The 23920-nt window shown below is 42.6% G+C and overlaps 1 protein-coding gene across 6 annotated transcripts in view; it reads left to right on the plus strand.

Annotated features, from left to right (window-relative positions):
• Nucleotides 1-23920, plus strand: part of adgrb3 (adhesion G protein-coupled receptor B3) — a 713405-nt gene that overhangs the window by 332290 nt on the left and 357195 nt on the right. For 5 of the 6 annotated variants that reach the window (XM_033021883.1, XM_033021886.1, XM_033021887.1 and 2 more), the window contains exons 4-7: nucleotides 2455-2616; nucleotides 7724-7888; nucleotides 20476-20640; nucleotides 23614-23778. In XM_033021883.1, coding sequence (XP_032877774.1) covers nucleotides 2455-2616; nucleotides 7724-7888; nucleotides 20476-20640; nucleotides 23614-23778 — 657 coding nt within the window. The remainder of the gene's footprint in view (nucleotides 1-2454; nucleotides 2617-7723; nucleotides 7889-20475; nucleotides 20641-23613; nucleotides 23779-23920) is intronic. The other variant, XM_033021889.1, reaches the window with a different exon arrangement.

Here is a 23920-nt window from a genome sequence, read left to right on the forward strand (position 1 = left end):
ATGTAGGCATCGATCGTGGGTACAAGTCCCTCTTTATGATAACTGCCTTGTTTTGCATGCCAGGCATGTGGTTAATTGAACTGGATGTTGGCCAATTAGCCCATCGATTGGATCACTAACTTATTCCCATCTACCTATATTTTCCTCATTTCCTTAATATGGTTAACAAATAAATCTCAGATTTCAAATCAACGTTCCAAATTAATTCCATCCTTTGAATGCATAAAATATTTCCTACTTGAAACTAACTTTGAGGCCTACACTCCAATAGCAACACAAGTAGTGTTTCTCTATACACTCTATTCTTTCACCATGATAGGTAGATAGTGAGATACAGCACCGAAACAGACCCCTTTGGCCCACTGAGTCCATGTTGAACATCAACCACCCACGTCCACTGACCCTATACTAATCGAATCCAACCATATCCTCCCCATATTGTTATCAATTCCCCAAGATTCTACCACTCACACAAAGGGCAACTTACAGCACCCAAAGAACCTACCAAACCACATGTTGTTTGGGATGTGGGTACAAACCGGAGCACCCAGAGGAAATCCATATGGTCACAAGGAGAATGCGCCATCTCTAGACCGACAGTGCCCGATGAACAGTGCACAGCAATAGAGTTGCTGCCTTACAACGCCAGACCAGGGTTCAATTCTGACTACAGGTGCAGTCTGCACAAATGGAGTTTCTACATTCTTCCTGTGACCACACCACGTGGGTTTTCTCTGGGTGCTCTGGTTTCCTTCCACACTCCAAAGACAGACAGGTTAGTATGTTCAAGAAGGAACTGCAGATGCTGGAAAATCGAAGGTACACAAAAATGCTGGAAATCTCAGCGGGTGCAGCAGCATCTATGGAGCGAAGGAAATAGGTAACGTTTCGGGCCGAAACCCTTCTTCAGACTGATAGGGGGTGGCGGGGAGAAGGAAGGACAAAGGAGGATGTTAGTATGTTAATTGGCTTCTGTAAATTATGAATTGCCCCAATTGTGTACGATAGTGCTGACGTATGGGGTGATCGCTGAAGCCTGGTCCTGCGCTGTATCTCTAAAGTCTAAAGGCTAAACTGCGCCACTGTGCACAATCATTTCACTTTTAAGGCTTTCAAACACCATAGCACACCACCAATAGCATCCAGGTATCATTCTGGTTAACCTCTACTGCAGTTCCTCTCAGACCACTATATGGTGCATGGAGCAACATTCTAGTTGTGAGGTACTGATCTCACTCAAACACCAGCCATACCATTGTCTGGTTTAGGGCTGTGAACCCATATGGAGGTCGCTGCCAATTACCGATCTTTGCTGCACAATTTACCCATACAAAAAATGACACTTCCCCATTTGAATGATACAACAAAAGGTGTCAGAGATTGGATATGAGGAACCGAAGCCTTGAAAATATGTTATTTTCAGTAAAAAGCACATACTTTTTAAAATTTAGATTTCAGGTATAAAGTGATCGCATTGATTGGGGGGCATTGTAGTTATTGTTAGGCTCCCGTGTATTGTTTCATTATTTTCAAAGATAACCATTGAGCAAAGCATAAGACAATGTATAACCTTGTCATTAATGAGTCAGTGCATTTGATAAACAAATTAGATTTTAGCGATTCATAACGCATATTCAGTGGGTGCATAATAACCAACCACATGGACCAAACTTTCATTAAGTGTTAGTGAGACTCAATTGTTGTCCCTTGAGATGTCATTGTCTCTTATTAACATCAGTCTCCTGACCACTATTAATTTTGTCATGACCACCACAAATGTAAATAGATTTCCATTCTAAAAGACATGGGATTCCAGACCAAGCCATAGATTATAGTTTGACTGCAAATATACCTTTGCACTGAAGCGGGGAAAGAGGAAGGTGGAAGTCTGGAGCCAAGACCCTGTCTGATTCAGAAATATAATGTTGGGAGATCCCTCCAGCTCTTCTCTCCACTTTTCTTCATGCCGCCCACCGCTTAGGCTTGTCACAGTATGCAGCGGGAATTCACAGCACAGAGACAATGAGTTCAATAAAGCATTAGGACAGTCCACTGAAGTTACAAGGGCACTTTATAAGCTTACTGGAGAAGTTTGTTTCCATTTTTAAATTGTGGCTGATTTCCACCCAAGCCCCAAGACATCTCAAATGTATCTACAGGAGCTAAAAAACAATCACACCTAGCAAGGCACCATCGATCAGGAGCCACTTGTTGCGGGATTCAGACTCGCAGCACTGTATAGGCTGAATCTTCCCAGTAATCATCATTCCAATCCAGTTTCTGAGATCAATAGGAAATCTTAACAGCTGTTCCTTTCAATTTCCTCTCGATTATGGTTTCTATTTCTGCCACCAGATTGTTAACCGTCTCTGCCTTGTTTATTCTTAGAATTGTTGTATTATTGTAATGAGGCTACTGCTATTTAATAATTGTTATGTCACTCTTTATATACAGGAGACCCTGTTACAGAAGAATGGACCCAGTGGAGTATGTGTTCAGTAACATGTGGTCAAGGGTCGCAGGTGCGAACCAGAGCTTGTGTATCATCTTACGGGATACTGTGCAGCGTGCCTTTAAGAGAATCAAGGGTTTGCAATAACACTGTCCTCTGTCCAGGTAGTGTTAGCAATGGATGAGTAAAAGTATGGATGTTTAATTCTATGACTAGCTATAGACAAGAAGACCAAAAATCATTCACACATTCTTGCATTTTGCTCCTGCTACCATTCGTTTTTTTTCTTCAGTATGTTTAAATGTTTTGGACATTTTACCTGCATAAGCTTAAAGCAGTGTGCTAATCTAAAAACCTTTTGAATTGGTGTCACGGTGACTTGCTTTTGACCAGCATGATACAGTACGACCCACACTCTGTGTGCGGCTAGGTCAAATCAATTTTTTTTTTCAATTAGGCCTCTCAGCAGATGACACTGCTTAGGCTACAACAGCAGGTAAATTGGAGTATGTATTGTCACTATGCCCCATCACTTTGTACAGATGCCTGTTCAGTATTATTTATTTATTTATGTTCCTGTGGAACCTGAACTATTTACATTGTGGTTTCTCTGAAAGCGAGCTGGCACGCAACCAGGACATTGTTGTTTGCTAGAGATTGTCTGAATATTTTAAAATGACTTGCTGTTTTGTTCAAGTTCCATCGTAAATACTGCAGCCACGTCATCACAGTGGAACTAAGAGCGTTGAGGAAATAAAGTGAAAAATATTCACTGCAAGGATAATATATATTTAATGGCAATGGATCCTATGAACTGCCAGAGCGTGTTAGCATTTGATTAGGATTCTTAGCACTGGAATAGAATAAATCAAACCTAATTTGCATTCCTACCCAATGCAGGAAAGGTCTGTTATATAACAGCAGACAAATTTAATTCAAGTCCCTTTTCTCCCCCATAAAATATAGCACAGGAGCGTACCAGGCATGCAAGCTGACAGACATTCATTGGCATCAGGGTTGGGTTATAATACACGTGATATTGAACAGAAAAGGGGAAGGACTGCCACAGTGTAACTGATCTTGGCAGATATGGCAGGATAAATAACTTCCATCCCAATGTCCTCAAAGCTCAATAGCAGCACAAACCTTGTGCAATTGGCTGTGCTCCTGCAGAGGAGGTGCCTGCTGGTGAGACACGCCACTCGTCAACCTCCAGTCCCCAGGATAAAGCCAAACTCTCAGAGAGCCACAGTCTCTGTAGTGATCTTTGTTGCCGTTTGAGGCAACCGAGTGCTTCATTAAGTCCCCTTTAGAGGACACCTCTGAGCTGGTCTCATTGAACATCCCACTTCTGCTGCTGTGCACAGTCCTGAGGAGAAAAGGGCAGAAGTGGTGATAGAGTCTATGGCCAGGATTAAAAACAAATTATCTGCCGTTTGGCACTGTCCTCCCTTCAGATCACAGTTTATTTCTGCAATAAAAGGGCTGGCTCCCCTTCCAAGGAATGGGATATGGTGAATTAAATTGAAAGATTTGACTGAAAAGTTAAGCTCTTCAAACTTAAATGCCTTCATTCAGTTTCTGCCACACGGCAGAGGGAAGTTATTTCTTGCTGGACAATTACTTGCCAGATAAATATAGTTGAAAACTAACAGCAAGCACAAAGCATTCAAATCAAACCCTCCTCCCCAGCAGCATGGTGAACTGTGGTTGATGGCCAGAGGAACACGGTAAAGTATAACACAAATGGCAAGCTTAAACCATTCAGCGGGGCCAAAGGCCAGAGGATCCTTGCTTCACCCCCTGCCTATCTCTGGTAGGGCAATCGGGACACCATGATTGTCATTCACTGGGCTTGAAGAGTGATGCAACGGGAAATGATCCAGTGTTTCAGCTGTCTCCAGTGATCCCTTCTGGAAAAACTGTGGAAAGCTGGATCAGACTCCGATGTGAAGCCTGCATTGCCGAATAACCTGCACACAATCAGCCTCCAGGAATACGCCCCTGGAGTGATACTCGGCCCATGATACATCAACACCATCAACAATGGTAAAGTCAGGTCTTCATAGCGAATCAGGAACTCTTGTTTAGAAACCCCTAATGTTTTGTTAATTTTGATATATATGTTGTTTAATATCTAAAATCCTCTGTGATTTCACCGCTACCATGCTCCCCTCCTCAGGCAATAACAAGGTTGATCTATTTCCAGTTTACTGAGAGCAATGACTGGCTTGCACTGATTCTCATTTTGGCTCCCTGTGAGAATCTGACCTAATGATACCACTATGTCATCCAACGCCGACATAACACTTTACAGCAAACTTGAAATATTAATGCACTTGGTATTCAGCCGTCACATATCAAACAATGATTAACATTAATGAAGAAACTTCAGATGCTGGTTTACACTGCAGATAGACACAAAACGCTGGAGTAGCTCAGCAGGACAGGCAGCATCTCTGGACAGAAGGGATGAGTGACACTTTGGGTCCAGATTAACATTCAGACATTGAGTCTGAAGAAGGGTTTCGACCTGAAACATCACCTATTTCTTTTCTCCGGAGATGCTGCCTGAACCCTTGAGTTACACCAACATTTTTTGGCATTTCTTCAGTGATTATTTTGGTGGATCGGTCACTATCGGGAACAGGGGCGGAGAGCTTAAGCGAGGTGCCAAACGTTATCTCCCTTCTCTGCCGTGTCCGTCCGATTGAGCCAGCAGGCCCAGGTTAAGATGCAGTCAGCTCTTCCCCAGCTGTGAGTTATTAGTGCACAAATTGGCTTTTGCTCATGCTGTTTCTTCATAAAACGTCCAAGCAATACTTCACTAATTTGGAATCCCCTTCAGAAATGAACCTTTTCTGATGACACAGAAGTGTGTGGGATTCACAGTGTCACCTACATGCTCCTCCAACAGTGTTTGATGCTGCCAGTGATGCAGTTTGTGATTTATCAATCCACATCAGTATATAACATATTAGTTATTTATTTTTTTGTTATTCCCCAGTTATGTGTAAAATATGCAAAACACCATCAATATTTCCATTTGTAGCTGTTTCTAATCAAGGAAAATACCTTCCTTTAATCACTATGTAAATTGATGTCCTGCTAATAAGCAAAAACAATGGAACAATTTTAACTCAGTTTATTCCATGGAAAGTACCGTAGTGCTCACTCACCCTATTAGAGTTCCCAATTATGCACCAAGCATTCAAATCTTCTTGCATTAATCATGAGCTTGTGGCTCCTATCTTAATTGCCCCATGGATTGAATTGGGCCCTTTGCAATGTCACTATCAGGACTTGATACCATTTCCACCGGTCATGCCCCTTGAAGCCACCATCTGTTGCCCCACGTACATGCTTGACACTCGCTGAAGCTACCCACCATCTCTCAGCTTCCTACCTTTTACCACTTTGTGAGCTGCCCTTCAGAGATCAAGTTTGAGAAATACTATAACTTGACCTCCACAGTAAAACTGAAGAGGTTGTCCTCAGTCCTTGGCAGGGATCTCCAGTCCATTTCCACCTTTCAAATCCTTCCTCACCCAGAATCAGATGTTTCATCCTGCACTGATCTAGGATTATTACATCCACCACATCAAATACTTGGTTCCAGCTCCAGTCTCCTCCCTAAATGTATTGGATTTACATCAGCTTTTTCCTGACCCTTTTTGGTCCCAGCCCCCTCCAAAAGTTCCACTTTTTTTTTAGCCCAATGCATAATACCACTCACACAATTCCACATTCCTGCCCTGGCTAACTATTTATGGACTCCATTCCCCAACTTCATTCAAATTCTCCTGTTCAAAACGCCATCCACGCCCCTAAACATCTGCCCTCAGACTCTTCTAAACGACCTTGACTCTCTAGATCAGGCCAATGTCCTTCATTTTCCCTCCTAGGTTTCTGCTATCATTTGCCTGCTCTTCGGTACAAGGCCCTTTCTATCAGTGCTGCAGCATTAGTTTTCATATTTCTATTCATTCATAGGACATATGCATCACTGGCAAGGCCAGCATTTAATCACACCCTTCATTGCTCTTAATAAATTGGTTGTGAACGGTAGCATAAGCAGTTAAGTTACTGGACCAGCATTCAGAGTCTGGGCTACTGCTGGGAGTTCACATCCCAACAGGGTAATGTGGCAATTGAAATACTTTGTTACCTAAATAGAAGAAAATACTAACTTCAATTGTGATAACCATGAAGCTACAAAATTGCTGTAAAAAATCCCATTTGACTCACTGATGCATTTCCATTAGACTTCCTCTATCACCGTTATTGACTTGTAGCCCACACATACAGTTGACTCTTAATTCACGAGCAATTAAGGAAGAGACATTCTCAAAACCCTCCATGCCATGAGAACAAATAAATAAAAATAACAAAAACATTTGCGATCTGTATGATAGACATTAAATAGACATCTTGAGTTTAATTTTCATTGAGATTCTATGAACTTGTTTCTTCCTCATTCTGAACCCAAACACATTTCTTAATGATCTTAATTCATGGCCTCCCCCAGAACCCCTTCCCAACCAGTAACATAGATAAGGATCAACCTTCCCATATGCTTCCCTCTTTCCTTATGAGGAATTGCTTAGTATTCTTGCAAATTGCATGTTAGATCGCCCTGTTGAAAAGTTACCTGTAAAGTCTCTGTGATGGGATTGCCATCAATCACTAAATGATGCTAACTCAAGCATATGTGCACTATCACACCTTTCACTGATGTGACCACCTATAATCTCATGTTACAGAATGACATGTTGTATCCCTTATTTGATAATTAATAACCTGCAAAGTGTTAATCATTGTGTAAGTAAATGATTCTTATGTGTTTTTTGGATAGACAGTAAAAATTACAGATCTTCATAACTAAACTACCCATGCTACGAATATTGGTTTCCCACTCTCTGGCTGTTCCAGGAGTACATTGGAGTGTATCTACCAAATTGCCCTCCCCACCCAACCCCCACCCCTCTTCATTCCTCCCTGCAACTGGTGGGTGCAGAAGGGAAAATGGTGAGGGATAATTAAAGAGTTGTTATTAGCGGTGTGTGGCAGAAGGGAACACCATCCCACACACACTGTGCCGACAGATACCACTAATACTCCTCAACCCCTCCTCCCTGTTCCCACCTGATCCCCTTCCTGCTTCCACTCACACCCTAACAGGTCTTGAGGAATCCTAAGATGTTCATATCATCTTTTCAAGATTATTCTGATTGTTGTGTCTAACCTCTGTTTTTACAAACTCTTTTGTAGTGCATGGAATCTGGGAAGACTGGTCACCCTGGAGCTTATGCTCATTTACTTGTGGCAGAGGCCAACGGACAAGGTCTAGATCATGCAGTTCTCCTCAGTATGGTGGGCGCGTGTGTGATGGGCCAGAGTCACAAACAAAGATCTGCAACATCGCTTTGTGCCCAGGTTAGTACAACACAGTCATTAAAGAGCTTGTCGATTGTTTGTTATGCTACTGGCACTATCCATTCATCCCTCAGCTCCACGCGGCCTTTCAGTCAGGTATTGGTTGATCCATATCTTCACCCCATGCTAATGCCGTTGTTTCATTCCCTTCAATACCCTTGCCCAACTATATTTCATCCATTCTGAAATGTTCGGTTGAAAATCCAAACCATTTACTGCTTTTTTGGGTGAGAGGGTTTCTGATTCATGAGCAACTTTAATCTAATTTTTAAAGTAATGCTTCCTTGCTTCTTGTAACAATCATTTTCCTTAGGTTATTGAAAGGATTGGTTAAAGTCACGGTAAAAGATCCGCAATTCATCGCCCTGTAAAGCCTAGTGAGGGAAAGCTTTTGCCTCATGCCTCAGAAGTGGACGAGGTGCTAAACAGTGGAAACTGGCCACTGTTTGAGAGTTGTCATTAAATAAAGCAGCTATGAAATTAAGTTTTATAAAGATGCCCCGAAGGACAATATTGAAAGTCTCCATCAATAATAATGCAACTTGCCATCATTCACATCCTGAGACATCGTGAGCAGTTTTGGGCCCCATATCTGAGGAAGAATGTGCTGATGTTGAAAAGGGTCCAGAGGAGGTTTACGAGAATGACCTGCTATTCATCATGATTGCGCTAACATATGATGAGGATTTTTACGGCACTGGGCCTATGCTTGCTGGAGTTTAGAAGGATGAGGGGGACCTCATTGAAGCTCACCAAATAGTGAGAGGCCTGGATTGAGTGGATGTGGAGAGGATGCTTCCACTAGTGGGAGAGTCGAGGATGAGAGGACACAGCCTCAGAATAAAAGGATGTGCCTTTTGAAACGAGATGAGAAGGAATTTCTTTAGTCAGAGGGTGGTGAATCTGTGGAATTCATTGCCACAGCCAGTTGTAGAGGCCAAGTCATTGGATATTTTAAGGCAGATTGATCGATATTTAATTAATAAGGGAGTCAAGTGTTATGGGGAGAAGGCAGGCGTATTGGGCTTAGAGGGAAAGATACATCAGCCATGATTGAATGGCGTAGACTTGATGGGCCGAATTATCCCTCTCAACCCCATTCTCCTATCTTCTCACTGAAACTGGAGGGCTGCAGTTATATGGAAAGATTGGATAGGCTGGATTCATTATTTTTGGAATGAAGGAGGCTGAGGGACAACCTTATCGATGTTTATAAGATTACAATGAGCATATCTAGGATAAGTAGTCAGTCTTTTCCCCAGAGCAAGAGAGTCTAGAACAAGAGGGCACAGGTTTAAGGTGAGAGAAAATATATTTATAGATCTGAAGGGTATGTTTTTCACATAGAGGTTGGTGATTATTTGGAACGAGCTGGCAGAGGAAGAGGCAGATACAATTATAGTGCTTAAACACATTTGGACAGGTACTCAGATAGGAAAGGCATAGAGGAATATGGGATTCGAGTAGATAGTTAGCACAGTTGGCATGGACATGGTGGGCAGAGAGGGCCCCTTTCTGTGCTGCACATTTCTATGAATCTACGATTCTAAATGTCCATGATAATTATGTAGATGTCAAGGTTAGGCTCGCATACACTTCGCATCTCTAGTTTCCGGAGGAAGAGGCTCACAAACTGCAGGTAGTGGTTTAATGCAATCCATCGGCTTGCGAGTTCATTTTATAGGGCAATTAAAAATAAATATGGATATTTATGTGGTGTCCTACATGGACCTTTCAGAGTGCCTCAAAGCACTTCACAATGAACAAAGTACATTTGAAGTACATTTGAAGTGGGATAGACAGAGTTGACGTGGATAAGCTTTTCCCACTGAGAGTAGGGAAGATTCAAACAAGAGGACATGACTTGAGAATTAAGGGACAGAAGTTTAGGGGTAACATGAGGGGGAACTTCTTTTGCGAGTGGTGGCTGTGTGGAATGAGCTTCCAGTGGAGTTGGTGGAGGCAGGTTCGTTTTTATCATTTAAAAATAAATTGGATAGTTATATGGATGGGAAAGGAATGGAGGGTTATGGTCTGAGTGCAGGTAGATGGGACTAGGGGAGAATACGTGTTCGGCACGGACTAGAAGGGCCGAGATGGCCTGGTTCCGTGCTGTAATTGTTATATGGTTATATGGAAGTGTCACCAGCATTGTAATGGAAGGAATGTAGCAGCCAATGTATAAATGGATAGCTCCCTCAAACATTGACGTGATAAGGATCAGATAATTTGATTTTTCAAAAATATTGATTGAGGGATAGGCATCGGTTTTAGGCACATGGGATAGTGCCTTTGCTTTTCCATAAAGTAATACCATGTAATCATCTACATGCACCTGAGTTGAACAAGAATGTTCTTGCTCCGAGATAAGACACAGAACCTGAGCCAAGTGTTAAGAATATTTCCGTGGGACTTGAGTTATGAAAGGACTGGACTGTATAAAGCCGCAATCTTCCCACCTCTAAATGACATTATTGAACTGGTTCCAACTTTTTAAGCCATAATAATTGCATGTGAACTGTCCATTGAATGGGCATCCACTTATTTTTAAATAATAACTCTCTAGTCCCAAATTCTTCCATTTGAAGGAACTATCCTCTCTATGTCTACCCTGGCAAGGCCTCTCAACATTTTACATATTTTGGTCAAGTTACCTCTCACTCTTCTACATATGTACCTTTGCCAAATTCCAATGAACTGATAATTCTTTACATGGACTAACCTAGCCATGGCATTGCATCTTTGATCTTTGAAGTGCCATTGAGGTCTAAAAGGATAGCTTCAGCCAAAAATGATGATTATTGGGGTAAAAATATTTCCCTAACGTGCAGTCACTTCACCAGAATATGGGGTTGTTTTTTCATGGCCATTAATAAATTAATTGCATCAATCATATTTTATGGCCAACTAGCAACTATTTTAATGGACATTTTTTCCTGTGATGCTACTATCAAGTGACCCAATCAATTTGAAGGGACATGACCAGAAATATTGTCTGTCCATTTCCATATACGGATGCTGCTTAACCAGCTGAGTTCCTCCAGTATTTTTCATTTAAGATTCCAATATTTGTAGATTTTCGTGTCTCCAAGTGAACCGATTTATTGAGTTTCACGGTTTGTTGTGTTGCTATGAGGATTGAATTTCAAAGGGCAGGTGAGGTTTTAATGGCTGCTTTGACTGATTGACGTTAGCACAAGAGTGGTAGAAAACTTAAGTATGACATTCGATGCCTCATCTCTATCTTAAATACGCAACCCTTTATTTTTAAATAGTAAACTCTAGATCGACATTCTCCAATAAGAGAAAACATCCTCTCTGTCAAGTCCACTCAGGATTTTATATATTTCAATGGTGTCTCAGTTTGCTGAACTCCAGCACCCGGCTCGTTCCATTTTAATTTCTAAGGCCTCCCGTACATACCAGATATTAGTCTAGTCCACTATCTTAGTTTAGTTAAGGGATACAGAGTGAAAACAGACCCTTCGGCCCACCGAACCCGTGCCAACCAACAATCCCCCGTACACTAGTTCTATCCTTCATATTAGGGACCATCTTGGAATTGTTTCCATTACATTAACATCCTTCCTTAAATAACGACACAGTCCACACAGTAATTCAGATGTTGTTACACCAATGCCCGATATGAAGAGTTACTTTCCTAACTTAGTATGAGCGCCCATGACCGCATTGCACATTTAGCATGTGAATCTTAAACTCCGAGGCCGGTGAGTGTAAGAGGAAGTCCGTTTGCTTTATGCACATGCCAAAACTATAGCTTATTACCTCTCTCAGTGACTTCATTAATAATTGCATGTTACATATATTTTGTTTCATTCTGCTGCTTCTGCTTAATTAGTCTCACACTCATGAAAACATATCAGGGTATTAGCCAATCTGCTCTTGGGTTGCAAAGTAGGCTCCACCAGCACCCAACACCACACTTAGTTTAGTTTAGTCTAATTAAATTTATTGTCACATCTACTGAGGTACAGTGAAAAGCTTTTGTCGCCTGCTAACCAGTCAGCGGAAAGACTGTACACAATTACACTCGAGCCATCCACAGTGCACAGATACAGGATAAAGAGAATGCTTGGGAAGTCAGCCAGCTAGGGGAGAAAAATATGAAATGCATTTAAAAGGCACCGAAACGTGAACTAAAACGTCATGCTGGACATGACTAGCAGCGAGGAAAAGGCAAGTACCAGGGAATTACTTCACATTAATGTGAAAAAGCATCTTTCTCCAGAGGTCAACACATTTATGCTTGCTTCAATTCAACTCCCTTGCTCTGTCCTGCTGTTGGAAAAGTAGTGATTCCACTCTCCCCCAGCCATGGGCCTCCCATTTTCAGTTCCCTTGACTCATGTTGACTGACCTGCTGTTCACCTCGTGCTCTTTTCCCAATATTTTCATTTCACCTTTTGTCCGAGGCTGGTGCCAATTGACCATGCCCTCCTCTGCACGAGATGGCAACTCTTGGCTTTAATATAATAAAATATCTCAAGGACATATCGGCAAAATAGGAAGTTAGTAGGACCGATGATCTACCATTGGAGAGGTGGCTTTTATTGAGAGGCAGCAGGATTTAGTCAGGTCTAGGAATTTCAGTAGTTTAGTGCTTGAGTGATGTAAAGTGGGGATATGCAAAAGGTGAGAAATGGAAGCTGCCAGAGGTCGTGGAGGAGAGTACAGTTCAGTTCAGATCAATTTGGTTTAGTTAAGTGTAACGTATACCAAGTTACAGTGAAAAGCTTTTGTTGCATGCTATCCAGTCAGCAAAAGACAATACATGATTACAATCGAGACATTTACAGTGCATAGATAGATGATCAGGGAATAACACTTAGAGCAAGGTAAAGCAAGTAAAGTTTGATCAAAGACAGTCTGAGGATCACCAATAAGGTAGATAGCAGTCTAGGACTGCTCTCTGATTTAGGTAGGATGATTCAGTTGCCTGATAACAGCTGGGAAGAAACTGTCCCTGAATCTGGAGGTGTAGGGTTCGGGTAGAGGAGAAAGGGATAGAAGTACCACATATTTGTAAACAGAGATATGGATTTTGAAAAGGACATGTTGCTGGTTTAGGAATTAGGAATAAACTGCTGGGGTTAGATACGATTTGCTCAGTATTTTTAGATGAGTTCAGAAGGGCAAGTTATGCATTGAAACTGCATGTGCAAAATGCCATCTCCCCAATAGATGTTTTGGAATCAACTCATAAATGCTTTTAATATTATGTTTTCAAGCCAGCAGTTGGTAACTTTGTATGATTTGGAAATGGCTATACCTTTACTGTTTGTGAAGGGAACTGGCAGCATCAAGTGGTGGAAGTGGGTTCTGCATCAAGTGATTCTGAATCACTCTGAAAGTGTCCCAGAACCATATGCACAAAAGGCAGCTATTCACCCCCTTGTACCTGCGACAGCTACCTAACAGAGCTCTATAAATCCATTGCAACCCCCCACAGCACTGCACATACCTGCCCTTAAAATTAATTACCTTTACCCATAATATTACTATTGAATCTGTACCCATAAATATTTGGGCAGTTCATCCAAAATTATTGCACCTTGCTACATATCCTCTTGGATTTATTTTTGCCAGTTAATTATCTCAAATCCATGTCGTTTCACTACCATACATCCTGCCTACAGAAATGCCTTCTCCCTGTCTACCCATTCAAGATTCAAACATTTTTCAACAACAAAATCTCTCTGTACCCTTTCACAAAACTGAAGCCTCATTTTCCCATGATCGTTCTTAGCTGAATCTAGGGTCTAGGGCTCAGGGGAAATATATTTCCAATGGAAGTAAAGAAAATTAGTCCCGGCTTGACGGATTTATGCAGCAAGTCTTGTTTAAAGGGGAGGATTGTTTCTTTTTTTGACTCTTTATATGACAGCAGTGGATCAAAAATAATTTAATTGGCATTGATGGGAGCATGAATCAATTTGCTGACAGGTTTTGTTGACGCTTTTTGCAAAGGAGCAGATTTAATATCAGCGATGATCATCATTAACTGGGCATGTTTATGCAGTTAAATCGTCTGAGTATTTAGATAGAAGATATTCAGACATAGTTCAAAGATGTGAGAGGAGGGAATTATAAAAGCTCTGGACTGCAGCAGCCAATAAAAAAAAGCAATGAAAACTGGGCATCCAGCATGGTCTGAACCAAGGAATGTAGATATCTCAGGAATTCATAACTAATAATCCTTAAATCAATTGGAGCATTTGAAACCTGATTGTGGAAAAAAGTAGTGTTATATTTCAAAAGTAATATTTTGAGGATTACATTTGTTAATTCTTACAAACATTTGTCTGATTGAGTTTAAAAGCTTTCTGTCTTTTTTTCATGCAATTAGTATTTTCATTTGAGTGCTCAGATTTTCACACCTCTAAAATTATCTAAATGCAGGAATACACAGCAAAGGAGAATCAGGTGCCAGGTCAATGCTCCCAATTTGTAATGCTCCTAGTTTTCTGGTCATTAAAGTTAATCACCCTTTGATGTGATTTAACAGCATATAATTAGTGACAGTATGTGGCAGTCTCCTAGGAGACTGGTGCTCAGGGATTAACTCTTTTAGTACAAAAGCACCAAGGTCAATACAAAAACAGGCCAGGATTTGTTTCTACTCTATTATTTTAAACATAGACACAAGCAATTACAGATGCTGGTTTATCAAAAAAAGATACAAAGTGCTGGAGTAATTCAGCAGATCAGACAGCTGCGTTTCATGTCAGGACCCTTCAGCCTCTAGACTTGTAGTGTAGAAACACAGGTTTGTTGTCAGGATACTGGGCTGGCCATGTTTCTAAGTCTCAATCCGCATAGATTGACTCACATTTATTTTTAAACACACCGCTAAAATACTTTGAACATTGCAATACAAATTAAACAGTTTTGCAACACTTCACTTTAAGTTACGTCTATTAGTTGTGTTTCCAATGAAAATGTCTCTGCCTGCACCACTTTTGTTTTGTAAAGCAACCTCTGCCTGTGAGCCAATATCAATTCCCAATTAGCTTAACAAGCTGGCCTTTCATGTCAGTCACAACACTGGAAGAACTGACAGAGAGCCATCTCCTCCAGGACCTTGAGGCACCGAATTCAAAACACGTCACTGAACCAAAGTTAGTGGAATGAAGGGTAGACACAAAAAGCTGGAGTAACTCAGCTGGTCAGACGGCATCTCTGGAGAAAAGGAATAGGTGAAGTTCCACGTTGAGACCCTTCTTGAGGGGAATGAAGATCCTGGAATAATACAGCAGGAAACAAGACCTTTGGCCCCACCTGCTTTATGAAAGAGCCGCTCCGTTAGTTTTACTCCCTTCCACAACTGCCTTGCAAATCAACTACTTACCCAGTATCACCTGCAGGTTCCCACTAAATCTGCCTCCCCACTACATTTCATAGAAACATACAAACATAGAAAATAGGTGCAGGAGTAGGCCATTCGGCCCTTCGAGCCTCCACCGCCATTCAATATGATCATGGCTGATCATCCAACTCAGTATCCCGTACCTGCCTTCTCTCCATACCCCCTGATCCCTTTAGCCACAAGGGCCACATCTAACTCCCTCTTAAATATAGCCAATGAACTGGCCTCAACTACCTTCTGTGGCAGAGAGTTCCAGAGATTCACCACTCTCTGCGTGAAAAATGTTTTTCTCAACTCGGTCCAAAGGGATTTCCCCTCTATCCTTAAGCTGTGACCCCTTGTCCTGGACTTCCCCAACATCGGGAACAATCTTCCTACATCTAGCCTGTCCAATCCCTTAAGAATTTTGTAAGTTTCTATAAGATCCCCCCTCAATCTCCTAAATTCTAACGAGTACAATCCGAGTCTATCCAGTCTTTCTTCATATGAAAGTCCTGACATCCCAGGAATCAGTCTGGTGAACCTTCTCTGCACTCCCTCTATGGCAATAATGTCCTTCCTCAGATTTGGAGACCAAAACTGTACACAATACTCCAGGTGTGGTCTCACCAAGACCCTGTACAACTGCAGTAGAACCTCCCTGCTCCTATACTGAAATCCTTTTGCTATGAATGTTAACATACCATTTCAGGTCACTGTGATTGAGTAAAATACTTTGTTTTGTATCTTGTCTGTTTCTAATCAGTGTGGTGGTTGGAATCACAGACAAGGCCAGCATTTATTGCCCTTTCCAACTCTCCCTTTGGGAGGTGCTGGTGTTCCACCTTTTTGAGCTGCGGCAGTCACTGCGCTAGAGGCACTCCCATGGAGTTGTGAGGTGGGGAGTACCAGAATTAGGAATTTACAACTGTCGTAGATCTTTGAAGTTTGTGGCTCGTACTAAGCCAGGTGGTAATTTGGGCCGTGAGGAGGATGCAGAGAAACTTCAAGTGGATCGAGACTGGTTAAGCAAATGAGGGAGGTCATAGTAGATGGAATATGATGTGGGAAAATGTGATGTAATTTTCGAGTCACAGTGTGGCCCTTTGGCCCAATTTGCTCACACCGACCAACGTGTCCTATCTACACTAGTCTCAGTTGCCTGTGTTTGGTCCATAACCTGCCCTATCCATTTACCTGTCTAATTGCTTCTTAAACATTTTAATAGCCCCTGCCTCAACTACCTCCTCTGGCTGCTCATTCAATACAGCCCCAATCCTTTGCATAAAAGTTAACCTCTCAGATTCAGATAAAATCTTTCCTGCTTCACCTTAAATCTATGCTGTCTGTTTCTCGATTCCCCCACTCTGGGCAAGAGATTCTGTGCATCCACCCAATCTATCCCTCTCATGATTTTTTTCCCTTTGGTTTAATAAAAGCAAATCATTATTTCTAAGCAATTGGAGATTGAAAGGTGTTGGTGTGCAGAGGGATTGTGTAGGAAGGAACTGCAAATGCTTGTTTACACCAAAGACAGACACAAAAAGCTGGAGAAAAGGAATAGGTGACGTTTCGGGTCAAGACCCTTCTTCAGACCTTGACCTGAAATGTCACCCATTCCTTTTCTCCAGAGATACTCTGACCCGCTGAGTTACTCCAGCTTTTTGTGTCCATCTTTGGTGTGCAGAGGGACCTGTGTGTCCTTGTATACCATCCACTGAAAAATAGCATGCAAATTTAGGAAGTGTTTACGAAGATAATTGGTAATGGTAGCCTTCATTGCACGAAGATCCGAATACAAAAGCAGACATTCCGATTAAGACCTCTTCCAGAACATTGTGTACGGGTGGCGTGACCTTTTAAAGAATGAAGTACTTGCGATATTGGGAATTTAGTGAATGCTTACCAGATTAATTCTTGGGATAGCAGGTTTGTTGCGTAAGAAAGCATTAAGTGGACAAGTGTTAGCGACATTGAGTTTAGAAAAAATTAAAAGCAGACCCCAAAGAAATATATAACATTTGTAAGGGGCTTGACAGGTTAAATGCAGGGAGGATGATTTCTATGAACCAGGTTCATTCTTTCAACACAAGTGAGAAAAAATATCACCCAGATGGAGGTGAATCTTTGGCAATCTCTACCCAAGAGGGTGGGACAGCCTCAATAGCTAAGTATATTCAAGACAGACAGAGACTGATAGACTTTTAGAAACAAAGGGAATTGAGAGATACTGCATTCGTGTGGGGATTTGGTGCTGAGTTGAGATATCTTATATATTACTAAACCTCTCATCTTGTTTGTTTGTACATATGCGTGTGTGTGCGTGTCCCCCCCCCCCCCCGAAATACTGCCAAAACAGTACATGATAGCACTACAATTTTGGCCCACCTAACTCACCATTGTCCTGTGATGTAAATGAAAGAAGTTTCGTTCAGATTGATGGTATATTTTACAAGTTATTGACATTTTAAACTTTACAAAAATCACTTTTACAAAACTCACTTTTCCACTTGCGCTGCCCGTCAGCAGCATACGACGTCACAATGGGATCCTGAATTTCATATTTTTTTTAATTGGCATTTTTTTTTTTCGCGTGTACTTGCCTGGGTCAACAGGTACCCAACATCTCCACGAGTAACTTTCCTCCTACTTTACAAACGCCTCCACGGGTCCTCTATTCACTTTATTCACTTTAACTTAATTTCAGCCAACAACGGCACAACATTGAACGCAGCAGTTTGGCGGAATATTGCGTTGGGGGAGCGGGCCCAACGGGTCTGCACTTTGTCTAGTCACCCATAATCATGTTGGTTGGAGAGCAAACCTGATCAGATGCCTTATTACTGCTTTTAGTTTTCATGTTCTCAGGGCGCGGCGGTTCATTCACTGGAGTTCAATTGACTTTCAGACTCTGTACCAAGTGTGGCCATTGCATGTCAATGTCTGACCTACATTGTGAGGATCATATTCCTGGCATTGAGTTTGCTGCCAGATATATTGGAGGCTTTAGAAGACTTTCCATGTCCTAAAAATGATAGATTTACTTCTGAACATCTCGGTCACAATTTCCCAATCCTCCTAGGCACAAGGCTTTCACTCAGTCATATACCAATCCCAATTTCAGATAAGACTTTCCTTTGTAGAAACCAGGTGATAATTATACCATCTCAATATCGGAGTCAAGAGGGCTCAGATTCTGTGTAGGAAGGAACTGCAGATGCTGGTTTGAACTGAAGATGGACACAAAATGCTGGAGTAACTCAGCGGGACAGGCAGCATCTCTGGAGAGAAGGAATGGGTGAAGTTTCAGGTCGAGACCCTTCTTCAGTCTTCTTCAGGTTCTCATTTGGGAGCCAAGCACAAGAGTCTAGGCTGGTTCTGCAGTGTGATCCTGAGTGAATCCTGCACTCTCAGGGATTGTGATGCAGGGGTTAGACAGTGCAATACACTTCAAATGGCACTTCAAAGCCTCGCTGCTGGTAATGGTGGACAGGCCATACTTCTTCTCCATCCTGCAGTTAGAATTTTTTCTCCTACATGGTTTCCACAAGAGATGAAAGGGAAAAGTTTGCGTTTTCTTTTAATGCTGTATTTGCTTTAGTAGTTGCTTTGAATGTTTCCTTCTCAACATATATGTCTTAAGTAAAGGGCCTGTCCCACGAACATGCGACTCCATGCGGCAAGCGCGACCTAAAGGGCTTGGCATACGAGCATGCGACTCCATGCGGCAAGCTCGACCTAACGTGGTCGCTTGAGCCATACGGCCTCGCGGGGCCGGTCCCACTTCGATCCACGGAGCCGTATGGAGTTGTGCGGAGCTGGTCCCGACATCGCGCAGGGCTCCGAAAAACTGACCATGTTCAAAAATTCCACGCGGCAATGGCCTGCCGGCCCGCTGCCGCCTCGATGCCTTACGCACCGCCTCGACGGACATACGCAGTGTTTTGATGCCGTACGCAGCGTCTTTCCACAAACGTTAAGTCCATTATTCCTCGTATCATTCATAGAAACATAGAAAATAGGTGCAGGAGTAGGCCATTTGGCCCTTCGAGCCTGCACCGCCATTCAATATGATCATGGCTGATCATCCAACTCAGTATCCTGTACCTGCTTTCTCTCCATACCCCCTGATCCCTTTAGCCACAAGGGCCACATCTAACTCCCTCTTAAATATAGCCAATGAACTGGCCTCAACTTCATTCTGTGGCAGAGAATTCCACAGATTCACCACTCTCTGTGTGAAAAATGTTTTTCTCATCTCAGTCCTAAAAAATTTCCCCTTTATCCTTAAACTGTGACCCCTTGTTCTGGACTTCCCCAACATCGGGAACAATCTTCCTGCATCTAGCCTGTCCAACCCCTTAAGAATTTTGTAAGTTTCTATAAGATCCCCCCTCAAGCTTCTAAATTCTAGCGAGTACAAGCCGAGTCTATCCAGTCTTTCTTCATATGAAAGTCCTGACATCCCAGGAATCAGTCTGGTGAACCTTCTCTGTACTCCCTCTATGGCAAGAATGTCCTTCAACTCAGAATATGTGGCTGCAACAGAAGGACACCAATTAAAGTTACATAATCCTTAACAATTTTGCGAACTACAAAGAGACACTTCACAGTACAGTACCATGGTACATATTAGGGGAGCAATCAAGAGTTGGTTAGAGATGTAGATAGGTATTGGGAGGGGTGAGACCAGGGGTGGCTGAGAACTTTATCGTACATGTTGGATGGGGAGGTCAGCAGGACCTGAACCTGGTTGGGGTCCTGGCAGATAGGTTGCTGAAACCCACTATTGAAATGGAAATAGAAGGATGAAGGACAAAGGCAAGTTATCGGCATGGTGCTGCAACATTTGGTTTACTTCCCTGATGCGAACCATCGCCTCGTCACCTTTTGGGCGTGGAAGCACAAGGAGAGAAAATTAGAGGGGGAGGGACAAGGCATGTCAATGAAAGAGCAAAAAAATATGTTAAATTACTATCGCAACATTTAACAAGCATTTGGACAGGTACATGGATAGGACAGGTTTAGAGAGATATGCGCCAAACACAGGCAGGTGGGACTAATATAGATGGGACATATGGGCCAGGGTGGGCAAGTTGGATTGAGCGGCCTGTTTCCACGCTGTAAGACGTTCGGACTCTGTGACTCGACTGTGCCTATGGGATTAATTGGCAGCAACATAATTGTAAATTATGTTTTTGTACGCACTCTGTTTTTACAGTTGATGGGCATTGGAAAGAGTGGAGTCCTTGGATGGACTGCTCGGTGACCTGCTCCAATGGGACACAGCAGAGAACCCGCCAGTGCACGACAGCAGCTCACGGTGGCTCCGAGTGCAGGGGACACTGGGCTGAGAGCAGAGAATGCTTCAATTCCGACTGCACAGGTAAGGGGTGCTTGCCTCTGCAGCAACAGATTTACAGCCAGCATGCGAGAATCAATCACCAGATTACTGGGTGTTTCTCTTCGGATTGGAGTGACGGAGCAGAGCAGAGTTTAGGTGCGTGGTCTGCACCGAGTCAGAATGTGAGGTCGTTGACTATCCTGTGTAATTGCAAGCATTTCCAGCAGAGGGAGCCCAGTTCTGTAACAACGTGCTTATCTGAGAATGGAAATCAATGACGATCGAAAGGACGAGGAAAGACAAGACTGTAAGCTCGGGTGAAGCAGAATCATAAAACACAGAATTTATTGGCATTGTGAATGTTTCCATAATTGATCTTGTAACTGGAAGAATTCATCTGCCATTTTGATTGAAGAATTTCATTGTCCTATCAGGGACACATGACAATAAACTCTCTTGAATCTTGAAGTCTTCCCCGACACAATACCAATAAATTCAAAATAAACTGTTCAAAGTAGTTTTGGGGATTGAATATTTTAGGACTGGGTTTGAGATCACCAGATACATATGTGTAGGAAAGAACTGCAGAGTCTGGTTTAAATCAAAGATATACTCAAATACTGTCAGCATTTGCCACATTGGATTCCTGCTGGGATTTCAAAGTATGCATCCGGTGACGGAACAAAATGCTGGAGTAACTCAGCGGCTCAGGCAGCATGTCTGGAGAGAGGGAATGGGTGATGTTTCAGGTTGAGACGTCACCCATTTGGGTCTGAAGAAGAGTCTGGACCCGAAACATCACCCATTCCTTCTCTCCAGAGATGCTGCCTGTGTCGCTCAGTTACTCCAGCATTTTGTTCTGTCACCAGATATATGCTTTGAAATCCCAGCAGGAATCTGATGTGGTAAATGCCTACGGCATCATCTGTCAATAATTATTAACATGTCACAGACAAATTATGTGATACGTATAGTACGTGGGAGACAGGAACACGTCACTCTACTGCTTGGCACTGCTGAGAGGCATAAGCATATCAAAGGCCACCATTCAATGCCTTTCACATATACTTTGTATCATCCCCCTTTCAATCTTTTGACATTTTCCTGCTTTACTCTTCTAATGAATGAAATACTTTCAGGATGGTCTGAAACCCAGGCATCCATCCAATAGACCACCGTCAATGGCAAGGGTTTGTTAAATGTGACTTACCTGCTCCCCGTGACTAAGCTTCTACCCCACTGCATACCATGGGCTTATCACCTAGCTTAAAGCCCCTGCTGGGTTGAAATATCACCACATTACCATTTGAAGGGTATTGATTTGTAAGGACAGTAGAAGCAAGCCGTCAAATCTAGAAAAGCAGAGGTAATAATAATAATAATAATAACTTTATTTATAGAGCACTTTAAAAACAACCACTGTTGCAACAAAGTGCTGTACATGACTAATTGGACATGGACAAAAAATTATTACAAGACAATAAAAACATTAAGAGAGTAAAAACAATAAAAAACATTAAAAACACTAAAACAGGAGCAAAGTCTCATGCAGGGTCAAAAGCCAAGGAATAGAAAAGGGTTTTAAGACTGGTTTTGAAGATGGACAGTGAGGGGGCCTGTCTGATGTGCAACGGCAGAGTGTTCCATAGTGCCGGAGCAGCAACAGAGAAGGCTCTATCCCCTCTGAGCTTCCGCTTAGACCTCGGTACGTCCAGGAGCAGCTGATCAGCTGACCTGAGGCACCGGGCAGGAGCGTAGGGATGAAGCAGCTCAGAGAGGTAAGGCAGGGCGAGACCATTTAAAGATTTAAAAACGAATAAAATAATCTTATAATGAACTCGAAAGTACACCGGCAGCCAGTGGAGGGAGGCCAGAATTGGCGTTATGTGCTCCCTCTTTCGAGTTCCAGTTAAAAGGCGAGCAGCAGCATTCTGAACCAACTGGAGACGAGCCAGGGAAGATCGAGTAACTCCAAAATAGAGTGCGTTACAGTAATCCAGCCTAGACGTGATGAAGGCATGGATTACTGTTTCAAAATGCTGCCGCTCAAGAATGGGCTTCACCTTTGCCAGCTGCCTTAAATGAAAGAAGCTGGACTTAACTACCGTGCCTATTTGATGATCTAATTTAAAATCACTGTCCATCTTAAAACCCAAGTTTAAAACTGTTGGCTTCACATACAGTGCCAGGGGACCCAAGTCAACAGGGGGAGGTTCACGGCAGCCATTGGGACCAAACACTATCACCTCTGTCTTCTTTTCATTAAAACCTAGAAAGTTTAGGGCCATCCAGGACTTAATGTCATCAAGACATAACAGAAGTGATTTGACAGAGAAAGCATCTTCCTTCCTCAGCGGCATATATAGTTGGCTATCATCAGCATAACAATGAAAAGAGATGCCATGCTTTCTAAGAATGGAACCCAGAGGAAGTAAGTACAGTGAGAAAAGCAGGGGCCCTAAAATTGAGCCCTGTGGAACCCCATATGACAGAGGAGCGGAGGAGGATTCAAAACCAGCAAGGCTTACACACATAGTTCTGTCTGCCAGATAAGACCTGAACCATTCCAGGGCACTGCCACAAATGCCCACTAGGTAAGGCAATTCACGTACTGCAGTGATAAAGCCAAATAGAAGGGAAGTGCCTTGGCCCTCTGATAACCTTCATATCTGTGCTGACAGATGCTTTCTTCAGCAGCTGAATTGCCACTTCATTTGCAAAAGAACTGGAACAGGTAGATAGACTGCAATGAACAATAAAAACATAGGGTTTAGTCTCAATATTGCATGGTGAAAAATAAAGTGTATAATGTGTGCTGCTCAACAGCTGAATACCGTTAGCTCCATTGCAATACAGCCTCCTTGCCTCCAGCAGTTTTTCCAGTCCATTTCGGTGCTCACTAAGCTGAAGTATAGATTGGCCTAACTTTCGAAGCCAGCAAAGGATGAACATTATCAATCTTGAGTTCTGACTTTGTCTTCATTTCTCTCCATTCTCTTTTCTTACACCTTAAAGAGGATGGGAAGTGGAATCCCTGGGGCCACTGGAGTGGATGCTCCAAGTCGTGTGATGGTGGCTGGCAGAGAAGGATCCGTGTGTGTCAGGGACTGGTCGTCACGGGAAAGCCTTGCGAAGGACTCGGTGAAGAGATTCAGAAGTGCAGCGAGCAGAGGTGTCCGGGTAAGTCTAGAGGTGCTCACACAAAGAACAACCAAGCGCAGGATTTCAAGATGAAAGAATGAATGGTTTATTTCGGTCATACATTAAAAAGAACAAAACTTTACGATCTGTGTGAATATGAACCAACACTGTATCCATTTCA

Source organism: Amblyraja radiata, chromosome 5 (assembly GCF_010909765.2).
Source record: "Amblyraja radiata isolate CabotCenter1 chromosome 5, sAmbRad1.1.pri, whole genome shotgun sequence".
In the NCBI taxonomy this organism is placed as follows: domain Eukaryota; kingdom Metazoa; phylum Chordata; class Chondrichthyes; order Rajiformes; family Rajidae; genus Amblyraja; species Amblyraja radiata.